The 18,528-nt window shown below is 34.7% G+C and overlaps 1 protein-coding gene across 2 annotated transcripts in view; it reads right to left on the bottom strand.

The window, feature by feature from the left end:
* Positions 1-1,988: 1,988 nt before the first annotated feature.
* The window catches only part of LOC111513159 (fatty acyl-CoA reductase wat), a 93,605-nt gene continuing 77,065 nt past the window's right edge, over positions 1,989-18,528 (bottom strand). For both annotated transcript variants that reach the window (XM_023169324.2, XM_074183567.1), the window contains exons 7-9: positions 7,859-7,953; positions 7,624-7,804; positions 1,989-6,164 (exon numbers count right to left, since the gene is read on the bottom strand). In XM_023169324.2, the coding sequence (XP_023025092.2) occupies positions 5,801-6,164; positions 7,624-7,804; positions 7,859-7,953 (640 nt within the window). In that variant the 3' untranslated portion in view covers positions 1,989-5,800. The remainder of the gene's footprint in view (positions 6,165-7,623; positions 7,805-7,858; positions 7,954-18,528) is intronic.

Raw genomic sequence — 18,528 nt, 5'->3', positions numbered from 1 at the left:
AGAACAACCTGTAAACATGTATTATTTAACTATCCTATGTTAATTGTATTTTGTCTGCAATCCTTGTTATGCATGTACATAATTTATTTTATTTTATCATTTTACTCACTGTACTTTGTTGTATGTCTATATGTTTTTTGACTTGTCCTATAGCTGTAATTGCTCGAATGGATAAATAAAGAATTGAAATTGAAATCAGACGGCGTAGCGATGGAAAGTCCACTTAGCCTGGTGATAGCCAACTTTTTTATTTAGCAATTTGAGAAGAGGCAATCAACGCTCTCGATTTCAAATCAACCATGTGCTACGATGCGTAAATGATAGACCACATAAATGCTCAACACCCTAGCATCAAGTTCACCATGGAGACTGAACAGGAACAACGGATAGCTTTTCTAGATTCACTCGTCGAAAGGCGAGGCACACGACTGACACATAAAGTGTACCGAAAACCGACACATACGGACAGATTTCTGCATGCACTTTCGAACCACCATCCAAGTCAAAAGCGGGGAATTATCAACACCCTGGCGAAACGTGGCCGTAGAATGTGTGAACCGGAACACCTATAAGAAGAATTGGAGAGTCTTCAAGTTGCTTTGAGATCGACAGTGTAAGCGAGATCAACAAGGCCATGAAACTGAGACATCCACAAGTCAAAATAGGGTGAAAACTCAAACGTTTGCACGTGCATTTCTACGGAAGAGAAGCATAAAATAAAAACACTGTTCAAGCACACCAGAAATATACAACAAAGCCTTAGATCTGCGAAAGACAAAAGAGATCCACTATCAGCTGCGGGGGTATATCGTATACCATGCACCTGCGGATAAGTTTATTTCGGTACCACCAGAAATGTGAATGAACATGTGAAACTAATTGTTCCCGTTCATGGATACCACAGTCGGCTTGGCTTGTACGGAAAGCCATAGAAATCCATGAACATACGAAGCATTACAACAGAAAAGAGGATGCGATAACCCTTAACCGGATTTGGCATTCCATACTCAAAGATGCTAAAGTGGCAACAAGGCAATAGAATTTTACGGCTCTTAGAGACGACAGGTCATTTATTAATGAGTCAAGTATTAATACCGTAACCAATATCAACCCGCTAACAGGTACGACGGGAATAGATACGTCATTAAGGGGTAATAATATTTCGGCCGATAGCAACACATCAACAAAAGAGGCGGACTTCTTGAGTCAACATAAATACAACTTACGGACTAGAAATCACCAATTATCGGCAAATCAAGATGAATAAACCTCTGAAGAATCCAGCCATTTGGACTGGCAAAACATTAAGGGACCCAGTTCCAAACTACGACGGCCTTCAAACCCGAATAAAGATAGTAACACTGAAACTTTTTATCTTCAACATTTCGAAAATCTACTGATCAGTGAACAGAGGCAGTAGTCAATATCAATAAACCGACCGGAAATAGCAAGAACCATAATAACAGATAATATTTACTGCATGAATAGATTGTTTTCATTTTACATAAACATCTTGTTTCATACAATATGTCACCAAAAAGCTGCTAGATTTCTTTCCAAAGCATTTGATCGTACCTGACACAAACAAGTTCTAATGATTTCAGTACAGTTTTTTTGATGATCACTCTCCTAAAGTGGCCATCGATGTCTTTCTCTGATACCTAGTTTCACCATCAACTCTATTGCTCTCCATGAATTCATTTTGGCTCCAAAGTATATATTGTACATTGTTGATATATTGGAAAAGACTTGAAGTATAGTGTTCATTTGTAATTTTCAATTATATTAAATACGTTTTTGAGTTCAAATAAGCATAACATTGGCAGACATATCATTCTACTACAAATGATACAAATCAATTGACAACAATTGGTTTGTTTGGGTCATATTGAATTATAATAAATTTTTCAACAAATTATATTTCTTTGAAAATATTCTTTGCAGAAAAAGCAATTGAAATAGTAAGGAAATTGAAATTCAAACTGATATAAGAGTGATATTTTATTGGAATATGACGACTAGGACTATATATTTGGCATCACATGCGAATAAGAGAGGATTTATCAAACTATTGTATGGAATATAGTTTCACGTATTATTATATTTATTTACATATCGAGAATTGTCAATCGATGAAATTTGGTGAAAGATAATATACAGTATAGTGGAAAAATTTATTCGTGAAAATTGTATGCTGATTGTAAGTCAAAGAATATATTCAAGTGAATTTCAGAGATAATGAATCAAACAAACTCTCCTGAATTTCTGATGAAAACTGATTCTATTTGAAGTGTTGAGTGAAATGTGTATGAATCACGATATCATAGTCTACATTTATAAGAAACATTATTTCACCCAATTATCTACATTTATCACAGGGAATATCGCAGATTTCTTCTCATAAGTATATGTACACGCAATTTGAAGTATCGATCGATGATCAAAGTTTTTATATGATGTGAAGTCTATCCAGATAATTATAATACTATTATAATAATAATATTTGTAAAAACTCTGTTGTGACAGCATAATAACTTGGGACAGAAACTTTTGGCCATGACTTTTCTGAATAACTTCCAATTAATATCTGATAAAAAATTCAATATCTTTCAAACATCTTTCAAGTAACACCTCATCGTCAGATTTTCATTGAATAGTTTACAAAACCGCAATACGTGTTCATACTAACTGAATAATACCTAATCAGTGATTTATTCACATTGAAATTTTAATCATTTGCCTTTTACCACACAAGTACTCACAATTTTAACCCAGTGCAGGTGTAAAATAATTGAAAATGTAGATATTGGGAAAAAAATTATACTCATTTAAATGAACGTGTAACTGATGAAAATCACTGATTAAAAGTTTTCACATTGAAAGAAATATTCAATAAAGAAAAAGTTTTCAAGTCTATCTGGCCTTTTAGTAAATTTTCATAATTTTCAATTTTATTGATTTGCAAGCACTCCGAAAGATTCATTTTCAAATTCTTCTCTTCGAAATTTAACACGTAACAATCGTCATTCAACTCATATTCATCTGCCAAAATATATTTTGTAAATGTAGAATAGATTTTCACATTCAAGAAACTATTCCCAGGGTATTTCATTCTTCGGATGAAGGTTCTTTCCGATTTGCCAATATAAAATTGTGACCATGAACTAGAAGTCAACTTATATACTCCATTTCTATTCGACACTGAAGTTTGTGATGAATTTGCTTGGATTGTCATTTACTCTGTAAGTAACACACAAGTATTTTTTACAAAAAACAAACAGATTAAACTGTTTAATCTTCCTCTTGAATATGGTCACTTGGTGACCGAAACACGTGTGGAGGTGTTAAAATAACGATTTGGTGTTGAGATAAAACTCCGGTAATATCAATCACTACACCAAAAGTTCCACAGTGTATCACAAGTATACAGGGTGGGCCATGGAAAACTTGACATGGGGGTTTTGGTTACTAATCTTGCAAATCCGAAAAAATGCTCAGACAGGTCGATTTCTATTGGGAGGGGGACAGTTTATTTCCCATTTACAGCGTCGTCACATCAACCCTGGAGCAGAGGGGTGACAACCCTTGGAATTTTAATAGGGAATAGTGGGCGAGTCGCACATCGTTTGAAAGATCTTGGAATTCTCTAAATAATGGTGTACATTTTTTAAATTTGGACGTATTTGAAAGAGTTCTTTCCGATAATTAACTTTTTCAATATTGTTAATGGCAACAAATTGTTGTACGCCACTGCTCAGTTGGAATGTATTTGGAACTCTTTCATTTGTTTATTACGCTACTTTTTTGTTAATTTTTCAGTTTTTCTCTGATAAAAGGACCATTACAATTGAGAAATGGTTAAAAATACTGTTTCTATTGCTCATTTTTATGTTAAAAGTGATATCTACATTATTACTAGTAGTGAGTGCCGTACAGTGTTGCTAAAGAAACAATGGTTTACACAACTGCAGAGAGGGTTGAGTTGATTGAACGGTACTATGGAAATAGACGTTGTGCTGCGAGAGCCGCTGAACTGTTCAATCAACAACATGGAAAGAATGTGTCGCGACAGTATGTTTTCGATTTAGTTGCGAAATTTCGCGCAACTGGATCTGTAGCAAATAAAAAACGACAAATCGAACCACCAGTAGCAAATGAGGCGACACAAGTGGCAATTCTGGGCCATGTTGAGCTTAACCATACTTTGAGCACCAGAAAGTTCATTTGTTTCCGGGGTGTCACGAACTAGCATTCGGCGTATTTTAAAAACCCACAAAATGCATCTTTACAAGATAAAATTAACGTAAGAACTGAATGAAGATGATTTTGATCGACGCTTGCAATTTTGCGAGTTGGTTAGTGAACGAGCGATGGAAAATCCACATTTTGCTTTCAACATTTGCTTCAGTGATGTATGTTCTTTTTTTCTAAATGACACAGTCGCCATTATTGTCGCTATTGAGCTGATTCAAATCCTCACATTTTTCATGAAGTGCATACTCATCGTGCACAAAAATATAAATGTATGGGCTGAAAATTTTAGTGACCGTATTGTTTTCAGAAGGAAATTTAATCGGACAAATGTATCTAGAGCTTCTGGAAGACACTTTCAATCCTCTTCTTCTCACTGATATTATTGAAAATGACCACAATTAACGGGGGCATCTGTTAATATTTCAACAAGATAGAGCTCCTCCGCACTATGCTCTGCCTGTTCGGTAGTATTTAGATCAGACTTTTCCGGATCACTGAATTGGGAGGCGTGGCACTTTCGCCGATAGATTTCTTTCTGTCCTCCTGCATAACTCGAAGATTTACGGCAACGAATCACAAATGAATATCGCCAAATCACTCCAGAAATGCTCCACAATGTTCGAGAACGTTTCTAGCAGAATCTCTATTATTGCATGGAAGCTGGAGGTGCTCATTTTGAGCATAGGCTAACATGAGAAAGAAGTAAGTGATTTCAACGGTAACTTCAATATTGTTTAGAGAATTCCAAGATCTTTCAAACAATGTGCGACTCGTCCCCAGTTCCCTATTAAAATTCCAAGGGTTGTTCACCCTTCTGCTCCGGGGTTGAAGTAACGACGCTGTAAATGGGGAAAAAACTGTCCCCCACCCAATAAAAATCGAAGTCTCTGAGCGTTTTTCAGAATTTGAAAGATTTGCAAGATTGTTACCACCCTGTATACAGCGATGTGATTGGTGGGTTCACCAAAGTATGTCAATGTAATGACCCTTACTATCGTTTCTTGAAGTGAAATTTATCTAGTAAATGGCTTGTTTTCGTAGTTGTTTGTTGAAAATAGGGTCGATAATATTCATCTTGTAACCGTTGTTATCAATAATTTGTTTGATGAAACTCAAGTCCCTCTGAAAATTTGAAAAATTATTTTTTGACAATGGAATATTCAATAATCTGTGAAGCCTACTATTGAATGGTGCTATACTGATTCGGATATAACAAGGAATTATGTATGACAGTGTCTAGAGAATTTATTGAAATATTCACCTCCATTTCAGTGGCGAATTTAATTGACAGATGATTAGTTTGGCAAACTTGCCTAATTGGGTAGAATTTAGTTAGTATGAATCCGCCTGAGAGAACTTTTTCATAAAGACACCGTTCGAAAACGTATTGACGTGTCCCTTTCCAATATTTTTTCAATTTTCACTTAGAGTAAATAACTATTTCATTTTATCATACCAGAGTATGAGAAAATGAAAGTAGAAGTATGTAATTTTCATCAAACCTGTATTCTACATGAACTTATCGAGTACCCCTCTCATTCCTAATTCAATAAAGAATACTCAATATACCTAAATTTGAAAATATGAACATCACAAGTTTCAACGACAAAAGGGTGACAATTGCCACACTTGTATAATGCATAATCCATAATTTTCGGTACCACTTTCTTCCTTGTGGTATAGTATCCAGGGGATCTTTGACAATATATACTCTACTTCCTCTAGTATAAACATAGAAATATGAATCCCAAGTCAAATTTTTCATACTGAAGTCGAATAATTGTTTATCCTGTATTTTGAGTTTCTTCCATAGCGCTTGGGTGTTGCCATTTTCAAATTTCCAATTTCCCAAGGTGAAATATTCAATCACTTTACTGAACTTGTGAATTTTCTCATAACCTTTGACTAACCTGAAAATGAAAAATCATTATATTACGATAATGAATATGATGAATCAGCATGAATATATTTTTCGAAATGGTCAAAATAATGAGGAACAATACAGGGATATCGAAATCTGTGAAAAGTAGAATAACAAATGGCAACGTTTGTTTGAAGGTGGTTGACAATGTTTCGTGGTGCATTTCATCAGTTCGGACTTCCATTGTTTAATATGATATAAATTGAAATCCCTGAACGAATCAGTGATGGTGGAACAGGCTTTAGCTAGAAAACAGCAAGAGCTCCACAAGAAAGAGAAGCCGCCACAGCCAGTACTTGTACTTCTATACATCAGAGGATTGTCGGAAAGTATAGGAAGAATTGGGTCCAACTATAACATCAGAACCTGCTTCAGATCTGGGAACACTATCCGTAGGAAGTAAATAGTAAACTATTCACTTCCACATTGTATTTTTTTAAATTATAACTAAAATCAAATGGGCATGTCTGTGAATGTCATTTTCAACTTTGGCGTAGAAGAAATCGAAAAGAAAACAGTGCTGGTAAATTTTATCGAGCTACGATGAAATTGAGATTTTCACTTGTTTTGACAAATATTTTCCTTTTGAATAACAAAAACTGACATAATCGGCATGAATTTTTATTTTCCATGTCATAGAAAAAATTCAAGAATAAATGTTGCAAATCTTTCAAAATTTTTGGCGGTGAAAAATCAACAACTGTCAATATTTCATTTGATACTCGCCCCTGCACTTGCTCAGGGCACATGATTCTCGGACCCAATGATCACTTACCCCACGGTGTGGGGAAGGGTCATTGATTGATAATGCTGGCGAGCCCTCTCGAATGTATCGGGGCTTTGGGGGATAGGGCCTGGCCAGCGCAAACTACGGTTGAAAAAAAAAATTGAACTCACTCAAGAACGGCTGGACCAACTTTTATAATTTTTGTGTTTTTGGATTTGTTTTCATTGGGAGTAGGATGATAAGTATTGTAATATATTCATTTTATTTGAAGTGAAAGACTTATCAAATTGGATACTTGCTGACATAATAACGTAATCAAAGTGTCTGTATTTCACAAGTAATTGGAACCGTTATTTGGATATTCAATCTATTGAGACCCTTTTTTTATTCACGTTCGCAACTTGGTATATTGTAATTTCCTAATACGTGTATTTGTGTTTCCAAGATTTTTTCTCAATATGTTAATGAAGTATTATTAATCAAACAAAATGAATAAAAACACCTTTGTCTAAATACCACTGGAAAATTTTATTTATACGACCGGTTTCGGGTTTGAAGTATGAAGGTGTATAATGGGATCAAACCCGAAACCGGTCGTATAAATAAAATTTTCCAGTGTTATTTAGACAAAAGTGTTTTTATTCATTTCATTTAAGTGATGATGAATTACCATAAAGTAAACAAGTCATCAATCACACATAATAGTATTATTAATACTAACTTTGGTTCCTTTCTCAAACAAACAGCAATGAAATCAACTAAATATGCAGGAATAGTATGCAGTAACATTTGCATAACAAGGCATAGATACATATTTGTTATCAGAAAAAGATATCCAAACCATATACATTTCTCTGAAGGAATTCTCAAACAATGTTTTCTTGAGTAAAACCGGAATTCATCTGGAAAACAATAGGTTAGTATCATCTTATCTACCAAAACAGAAATTCACTCACTCCAAGTCAGCGGTTTTTCCGGAGTTGAAACATAGTTGAAAACAGGAATTTCCAATTTGGCCTGCCCACTATGCTCATCGTTGTTGTTCAAACTCCTGAAAACAAAATTTCACCATAATTCTCAATCGAAACGACTGCCTAATTTAATGAAATACAGCAGCAGTAAACAATTACATTTGTTAAAGAATCTCTTTCAATTCATTGCGTTTTTTAGCTTCAATATTATCATATCATCTGAAAAACTTTTTGAGTATTGATAAAATAAAAATATTGAGATGAATGCCGGTATTATATTCCCAAAAAGTGATTCCTACTTTACACCAAAATGAAGTTGGAAGTTGTGTATTCTCAAGAGAGATTATTTTTGGAAAAAACACTATTCGACTTTCACTTCTCCATCTTTCTATAAAAAATTGTACTGACAAAATAACTACTTTCCCATAAGCATTGAACTATACGAAAGAAAAATACCTTCGGAACAATTACTTCCATATAAACTTTGAATTATACGGAAAACAATTTTTCCCATCCAGTTTGTACTCCAAACATTCGTTATGAACTTGAATCAGATATCAGTCATAGAAAACCTGCAAAAATAAGTACAAAAAAATGAAAGCCAGTCTATCTCCAGCTATTGTTTCAATTCAAGGAACCTTAACAGATATAATTCACATGGAACACTATCATACTCAATGGCGGATTTCGTAGTTTTGCAAAAAGGCATTTTTCTTATTACCTCATGAGTACCTTATTAGATGGGAAAATTTTGAAAAATTGAGAAACGATATGGTTAACTCATTGAAGATAAAGTTTAGTATTATCATAACAAAGTAGACAGATACAAGAATAATTCTCACTTGATGTGGAAAACCTTAAAAACTCTTGTTAATAGTAATGATCATACATTTCGTAACCTAATCCAATTTGAAGATGAAGGGGTGGTAAGTACTAAAAAAGGTGAAACTGACATGGCGGAAACTTTCAACCTATACTTTGTAAACAGCATCCAACATATAGTCCAAGGTATTGAAAATTCCTAACCATGGTTCTATTTGGATAATAATTTATATTTGCCCTTCAGCACCTTCAGATTGATTACATTAAGATAGTGTTTCTCAAACTTTTCGAATTCACGGTTCCCATATGTTTTTTAAAGGTTATCGCGGCGCCCTGAACGTAAAGACTACACTAGATATTTAATTAATAAAAGTAGGTAGGTGGCTGTCTGAACGGATTGCATTTTGTAATTAACGATACTATCATATTATCAGAGGATTTTTATTAATAGGTATTACTCTCAGTTATCTATGTTGTAAAACGTTGTACCTTGAGACTCCCCGTGGCCCACGGCGCCCCAGTAAAGGTTCCACGGCGCCCCAGGGCATCGCGGCGCACACTTTGAGAAACACTGTCTTAAGAGATTTGAATGATATAATTGGGTCATTAGATAATAAATGTAGTATCCATGAAATCTTGAATTCTAAAATGTTAAAGCAAGTATTTGAAACAGCTGGTCATGTAATTCTCAATTTAATCAATACATCGCTCCAGAATGGTCAATTGCCCGAATCATTAAAAATAAGTACCATTATACCCATACCTAAAGTTACAAACACTATAAAAGCAACCTATTAATACCTTACCGCCAATAGAGAAAGTTTCAGAAATAGCAGTAAATAATCAATTATTAGAGTTTATTGACAAAAATCGAATCATGTTTAGCAATCAATCTGGTTTTCGAAAAAAACATTCTTGCCAAACAGCACTACAGTTATCATTAACTAAATTTACTAATGAAACAGATAAAGGAAAATATGTTGTAGCTGTCTTTTTATATTTGAAAAGGGCCTTTGAAACGATTGATGGAAGTGTTTTGCTTCAGAAGGTGAGAAGATATGGGATTGAGGGGATGGTTTATGAGTGGATAAGTAATTATTTATGAAATAGGAAACAGAGAGTACGTGTGAACAATTATTTCTCATCATATATAACAAATCACACAGAAGTGCCACAAGGTAGTGTGCTTGATCCCCTATTATTCATTCTGTATCTGAATGATATTCAATTATTCACAGACTGTGAGTGCATCAACTTATTTGCAGATGATACCTTATTGGCCTGTACTGGAGTAAATTTAGAAGAAACTGTTGGCGGAATGAATCAAGTTCTAGAGAAAATAAAAAATATCTGAAAACCAATAAAATTAAACAACAAAAGCAATGATAACTACTACTAAATTCAAATATAATCAAATAAATACAAACAACATAAATATAAAAATTGAAGATGAACGTATAGAAATAGTAACATCAGTGAAGTATTTGTGATTTCAACTTGATAATTGCTTATCATTCGACGACCACTTCGAATATATTGAAAAAAAGATTGCAAAAAAATTATATTTTTCCTCAAGAATCGCCAATAACTTATCAACAGATACAAAAATTATGGTATATAAATCAATAATCCAACCCCATTTTGACTACTGTGCATCTATTTTATTCTCTTTCAATTTGAACAAAGTGCAACAAATACAAAAACTGCAAAATCGAGGAATGAGTATAATTTTAAAATGTAATAGGTATACACTAATTTCTACCATGCTATCTGCTCTACAATGGTTCTCAGTATCCAAAAGATTATTCTATCGTACCATGGTTTTCATTTATAAAATATTAAATTGAAAAGGATATATTTTCTAGGAGAGATAATTTTTTGCCGTAATTCAATATTCATGTGAAAGTATCTGATAGTAAGTTGTAAACATGATCTACGCATTTTTGTGAAGAGTTTATTTCAAACTGAATTGATTTCTTCTCCTCTTTGGAAGTTTTCCACATTTTTTTTATGAAGGTGGAAAAGTGAAAGCCAAAAAACGGTTCTCGTTCCCAAAATTTAATAGTTTTCGCATTCCACTTCATTTGTTTAAATCAATCGAGCTGACTTTGGGATGAATACTTTGTAACTGACAGAACGATTGTTTTTCAGAAATGACAATCGGACACATTTAGCAGTAACGTGAGTATTTCGTAGGTATCTGAGTTGGGCTGAAAAGTTCGTAGGCTAACATAGAAAACATTTTTTTTTTTAATTTGATTTTATTATTCAACATAATTGCCTCCAAAGGCGAATCAACGATTAGAGCGGTTATACAATTTTTCGATGCTATTTTTTATAATACGATTTGTCTTCAGCCTCAAAATAGGCCTCAGTTTCGACAATTACCTCTTCTTCGGCGCTAATCGGTAAAAAGTCGCTGCGGGCCAGATCTAGAGAATACAGTGGATGCGGAAGCAATTTTAGGCCCAATTCATGCAACTTTGCCATCGTTTTCATTGATTTATGACAGTCTTGATGGAACAGCACTTTCTTTTTCTCCAAATGGGGCCGTTTTTTGCGATTTTGTTCTTCAAACGGTGTTGATGGTTTTTTCTTCAAGATAGTCGATGAATATGCGCATCCCTCATCGCGCATCGTACATTGTAACATATCATTGTATGAATTCGGGTTTTTAAGTATAAAACAGCTTCAAACACTGCTCAGAATCATCAATTCCATCAGGAGCTCAATTGTGAGCTTGCAAGATACCAATTTTGACACAGTGTTCGCATACCCAATATATTCCTACACGATATGTCGAACACTTTCATTTGATATATTTACAGCCTCAGCTATTTCAATCAACTTCACTTCGCGGTCGTCCAAAATTATTCTGTGGACTTTTTGATGTTTTCGTCGGTAACAGTCTCTTTGGGGAGTCCCTTGCGTGCATCGTCCTCATTTAAACCTAGCAAACCACTTCTCAATGATTAATTTCCCTGGTGCAAAGTCCGAATAATGTTTATCAAGCCAATCCTTGGCTTCAACAGTATCTTTTTCGCCAAAAATCAATACTTCATCAACACATCAAATTTATTTTTAATCGCACAAACTGAAAGTCCATCTAGTACATTTTTATATCGAATGTAGGGGTCAATGTGTCCTGGTGAAGTTTTTTTGTCGTAGGCAGTATTTTTACACAATTTTCTGATGAAGGTAAGGATACGACATTTATGTGAATATGTGTTTATTGAAATTTATTATTATAGTGTTCAGTGAAACTGACTCAGACCAATATGAAACGTCAGAATCACTTCAAGATCCTACGTATACTGTTAGCCGTACTTGATGATAGCGTATCACCAGATGATGATCAACCAGACGAAACTGAAAACGTTTTGGTAGGTGAAGATGGCGGGAACACCACCCATAATATCACGCAGAACAAAGATGAGGTATTTGTTGGTCAGACAGTAAATGTGCAAGATAATAATTCTGATACACAGAATTCAAGTGATAGTGAGTTCGAGAGAAACTCCCATTCCGTCCGTCAGATTCCTTCGGGATCCGATTTGTGGACAGAAGTCAAACGGAATCATTTAGTTTTTCCCTATAATGAACAGTCTGGTATCAAACCGGAATACGCAGCAGTTTTGGTGCATGCTGAATTTTATTCGCCGAATTTTATTCGCTGTTTATAGAAAACGAGATTCTGGAAATGATGGTGGAACAAACTAACCTCTACACTACCCAAGAACTCACTTCAGCGGACGATATATCACAGGCTTCAAGATTACATAACTGGACTCCTACAAATAAAAATGAAATGAGACAGTTCCTTGGACTCCTTGGATACATGGGATTTGTGAAAATGCCGAGCGTCAAAGATTATTGGAGTCAAAAGCGTCTTTTCAAAAACTCCGTCGTTTCAGAGGTTATGACCAGAAATAGGTTCCAATTACTTTTAACATTTTGGCATTTCAGTGACAATCAGCATTGTCCTGATGGTAACAGAGTTTATGAGATTGAACCTTTGGCTAAAAATGTTCATAAAAAAATGTCAAGAAATATATGTATTCGGCAAAGTAGTATGAATTGACGAAAGTCTCATTCCGTTTCGTGGACGTTTACTTATAAAGCAGTATATCCCAAACAAGACCCACAAATATAGTCTAAAAATGTTCAAACTTTGCTGCGATAATGGTTATACATGGAACATGAAACTATATGCAGAAAAAGAACAAAATCCTACTACGTCAATGCCGACAAAGATTGTAATGGAACTTTCAGAAAAACTCTTGAACACAGGAAGGACAATGATAACAGACAATTGGTACACTAGTTTAGAATTAGCAAATCAACTTCTAGACAATAATACACATTTAGTGGGAACACTTAGGGCTAACCGTAGAGGTAATCCAAAAAGTGTAACATCAAAAAGGTTGAAGGTAGGGGAAATTATTGCAAAAGAAAATAATAGGGGCCTTTGCGTCGGAAAGTGGCGAGACAAACGAGATGTCCTTTTTCTATCAACAAAACATGGCGATGAAACCGTTGAAGTTACTCGATATACTGGGACTATAGAAAAACCTGCAGCCATTATGGAGTATAATTCAGGAAAGTTTTCTATCGACATATCAGATCAAATGACGAGTTATAATACAGCGTTACGTAAGATAATAAAATGGTACAGGAAAATTGCTGTGGAAATACTGTTAGGTACAGCTGTTGTCAATGCACACATAATATATAGAAATATTACTGGAAAGAATATAATCTATATTATAAGAATATAATATATATCTGAATTTCGACAGAAAATAATAACAAGTTTACTCGAACCTACCGAGAATTCTGAAGAAAATGATAATCAACAATGTGCAACTACATCAGCAAAACGACAAAAAATGAACACTCACACTTTGGCAAAAAGAGATGGACCGACAGTGAAAACAAGAAAATATTGCAGGGGATGTTATAATAAAAAAGTGAAATTCAATCTTGAAAAAAATTAAGTAAAAAAAGGTTATCACTCACTGCCGCAAATTGTAAAAATGAACCCCACTATTATTTGGAATGTTTTACCACTAGTCACAAATAATTCCTTTTTTTCTTCTTCCAAAATTTGTATTTGTTCATTACTCTTAGTGTAGTTTCCGCTATTTATTTGTATTTATTTCAATAAAGAATACTTGAGTTTTGCATACTTATTATATTTAGTATTGAGAAAAAACCATTATCAACTTTGAAGCGGGTAATTTTTGGAGGAGCAATTGGAATCGAAAAATGCATACGAGAGAAATGGTCAGCAGTGCCATGGCGGTCATGCCTATATAGCTAAATGCGTGTCAAGCGGTCTCTAATGACCGTCCTGGTGTTGAAAGTGTTGAAGTGTCGGCCCCCGACAAGGGCCAAAGGCGAAAATTTTTGTTATCTGTTTGAAATGTTTATTTCATCAGTTCGGACTTCAATTGTCTAATATAATATAAATTGACTTAAAATCCCTGAAAGAATCTGTAAAAAAATTAAAATAGGATCAACCGAAAAATAACAATTCTATTAAACAAAAATTTCAGTTTTTTGTTATATTAGACAATGGAAATCCGAACTGATGGAATACACCACGAAACATTGCCAACCACCTTCAAACGAATGTTTGAAATGTGGTATCCTTGGACAAGTACTAATAGTAATAACAAGTGTGATAACAACGCAGACTGTTTCCTGTGTAGTGATTCCAATAGCGATGGTGGAAAATGTGAAAAAGAGATACTAGTGAATAAGATTCGGAATATTGAGACACAGAGAGTATGTTTCAACGTATATAAGAATCTACATCTCAAGTTTGGTTTCTCAACTGTAGGTAAAATAGTCAAGTTAGGCAGTTATGGAATGCAGAAGAATAGTGGAATTGCGTGACAAATACTTAGAAGAAATACCTATATATAGACAAGAACCATGTCAAATTTTCTATTTGGACAAAACTTCGTATGACACTCACGATATAGTTACGAAAGGGTGGACTGATGGTTCAAAAATGTGTACGCCTAGCATGCGTAGTTCTTGACAACTCTTGCTATGATTCGCGACAGCTCATCAAAGTACCGAATAAAAATTCGAGGAAAGATGAAATGCAAAGTTTTTAAATGGATATCAATCTGTATTTTGAAGATTACTATACCAAAAAACAACTACTACATTTTCAAACTTATTGAATATCCTTATAGGAGGAAACTGCAGTAACGTTAATTACAAATAGAAGTAGTAAAAAACATAGAAAGTTTCCATTCTCTTTTGTTCATTATGATTTCCTACCACATAGTAACGGCTACATCCATCAATTTTGAAAATTCATGGAATCGAAATGGCATATGAATGTTATCCAGGACTTCCTGAAAATAAAAATTTTCCAAAATTGAATTCAAACGAAGTAAAGGTTGAACGAATATTAAGATTAGTTAGACAATCGAATAAAGGAGATTTTATGGTTCACATATTTTACAATTGCTCTGATGATATTTTTGATCACATTATATGGTTTCTATAAATGTAGAAATAAGAGAACGTGAAAATTGGAATCGTGACATCAAGAAACGATGGACCACAATCTCCAGCACGAAACAACCGAAACAAGTTCAGAATTATAGCTAGATTCTTCATAAGAAGAAGACCCAGTTACCAAATTTGGGAAGAGGTGGAAAAAGATATTGAAACCAATCCAAACTCATCTAAAAGTTACGCATGAAAAGTTGCTGCACGGTATATAGTCCAGTCATTTTAGGGGGTTTGCCTAGGAAAGTGGACATACCCAGCTGTAAATTTATATAAACTTTGTATTTTGGCATCATGGAAGTATTCTCAGAATTCACATATGATTCGACGGCCGTAATTTCAAAAATTGGGGGTCAAAAGTCAAAAAACCGACTTTTTGCACGTTTTTTGCCAATATCTCGTTTCCAATGGGTTTTATGCTGATTGTATTCATTATCAATATTGTAGAGAATCAAATTCTCTACAACTTTTCTTCCAAACATTTTTTCATACGTTGAATCGTTTTTGAGATAGAGGGCAGCGCGAGCGCAAATTGAATATTATTTGAAATAAACTGGTTGTCCCGATCGAAATCAGCTCATTTGAGGTTCATAAATTATTACTCAATGAATAATCATGAATCATTTTTATTTTTTTTTCCCAAATACCTTATATTTAAATATTTTTTTCAATAATTATTCATTTTCAATTAAGTATCAATTTATTTAATAACACTCACCTGCCTGTGTAATTATAAATTTGTAGAGGGAAAAATATATATTGCTGTGTACGGAACTGTTATTTCCAACTGATGCACGAATTCTTTACACAAGATGAGGGACTGCCAATGGGATCGCCACTTTCACCAGTCATAGCCAACATATATATGGAGTGGTTTGAAACTCTGGCCATTGAAGAAGCCCACAAGAAACCTCGAGTCTGGTTGAGATATGTTGACGACACCTTCATAATATGGAACCATGGGAATACTGAACTAGACGCCTTCCTGAAACACATCAACAGCGTGAGACCATCTATCACTTTCACAATGGAGAAGGGAATCCACAACAAATTGCCATTCTTAGACGTTTTGGTGAAGATGACCGACTCTGTATACCGAAAACCCACTCATACGGGACAGTATCTGAACCACGAATCCAACCACCATCAATCGACAAAAAGAGGAATCATCAAGACTCTATTAGACCGTGCTTTTGGGCTCTGTAATACAAAGGAAGGTCTCGAGAAGGAACTAGACATCATCAAAAATGATCTTCAGCGGAATGGATACTCCAAAGCGATGGTAGAAAAGACTTTGGCTAAAAGACAGCAGGAGCCTCGCAAGGAAGAGAAGCCGTCACAACCAGTGCTTGCACTTCCCTACATCAGAGGATTATCGAAGAGGATAAGAAGAATTGGTTCCAAGTACAACATCAGAACCTGTTTCAGATCCGGTAACACTATCCGTAACAGCCTCACAAAAACCAGGCCCCCAAACGCGGACTGCGATTCCAAGAATTGCATTTACCGGATACCCTGTGAGTGCGGAAAATCCTATATTGGTGAAACTAAGAGGCCATTGAATGTTCGCATTGCCGAGCACAAGAAGCACACACAGCGAGGAGAAACCAGCAAATCAGGAATAGCAGACCATGTTTGGACCCATCAACACAACATCGAGTGGTCCCAAGCTGAGATTTTGCACAGAGAGGAACATTGGTTTAGGAGAAAATTTAAGGAAGCCGCATACATGTTGTCCAAAAACCTATTCAGCCAGGCCAGCGTAGAAATACGAAACAAATGGAAACCCATCATCAAACGAAAAATGGCCAACTCCCGCCAAAACGGAATCACGGAATCAGTGAAGCGGAAAATGGAAAGCAGAAAAGTCATCTCTCGGAGGAATCAGTCCAGTCATCACCCGAAGACGATTGTAGATACCAACAATCGAAACGTCGTGAACTAACGTGACTTGGAATCTCTACACTTTTTAATTATTTTCTTTTTTCATTCCTTTAATTTTTATTTATTCAATTATTATATTTTTACTTGTAGGTTATTTCACTATCATTTCATTTCAGGTTTATTGTTGCTTAATATAATTGTTATTTTCAACTATCCTTTTTTAATTATTCTTTTTTACCTGATTCAGGGATTTCAAATCATTTTATATAGTAGACAATGGAAGTCCGAACTAGTGAAATTCATCACGAAACATTGTCAATCACCTTCAAACAAATATATTACATTATAATTCAAATCTAATCTACAGTAATTATTCTTCAATGAATAAAAATAAATAGAAAATAAATAAAATTTTAAATAACATTTTTATTGAAAAATCTCATTTGATACATTTGTGAATGTCAAAATTAAAAGAACAGATAAAATAATTGAGAGAATAATGAGTTTTAATTTCAATTTTCTTCTTCTTCATCGTCGTCGTCTTCTCGCAGCTGTAAAAATTCAAAGGCGTTATCATGTTCATCTCCACCCAGATTCGTTTCCAATTGTTCCATGATTTCTGGATCAAAGGGCCTATCTTCGTTAACATCGGTCTCATATGGTACAACATTGAGACAAGTTTGCCCATTACACTGGCCACAAGATAAAGAGCATTGCAACCCCGCTTTCCTGCATCCACATCTTGAACCACAACCACTTCTGTAGTTACAGAATATCGTATTGAGTAACTCATCTGGAGCAGGTGGTAAAATAGTCATGATAGGTTCTAGCAATCCGTTACGCATTGTCCAACCCCATTCCTGGGGTTCCAAATCATTTCCTAACCAAGTGTGAACTTGGTAATAAACAAGATTAAAATGTTAGTGAGCTGCTCCACTTGTTGGTGGAATATTTGATAACTGCACAGGTTTATTGAGCTTTGTCAGCGATAGTTTTTACAGACTTTGGAGCATTATATACAGCTAATAAAGTTTGCAATCCACTATCGAATAATCTTTGAACAGGTCAGTTTTCTTCTTCAAATGCTGCGGCAAGTTCATCCAAATTAGATAGTTTCTCGAATGTTCTTGAAAACGTTTTTTTTTCCTTCTTCAAAGAGCGCAGAACTCGTATTACAGCCGCTTAAAGCGTGAAGGAACAAAATATGTTTTTTAGAACTTGAATATTTGTGGAAACTCTTAGAGGAGTATATTTCCGTTTTCACATTTGCTTTGCCAACTTTTTTGGAGAAAATTTTTTGTTCAAGAGATAGTATACGCCCAATTGAAATCACAAGTAAATCAATACCTTCACCGACTATAATTATTGCTTTTCTTTGACGTTTAGATTCTTCAATAGCTGTCTCAATGATGAGA

The sequence above is a fragment of the Leptinotarsa decemlineata genome, unplaced genomic scaffold, assembly GCF_025532065.1.
Source record: "Leptinotarsa decemlineata unplaced genomic scaffold, Ldec_3_MD MMD2_tig00026340_RagTag_RagTag, whole genome shotgun sequence".
Taxonomy (NCBI): Eukaryota; Metazoa; Arthropoda; class Insecta; order Coleoptera; family Chrysomelidae; genus Leptinotarsa; species Leptinotarsa decemlineata.
Note: the sequence above shows the minus strand (reverse complement) of the source record. Positions and strands in the feature narration are given on the sequence as shown.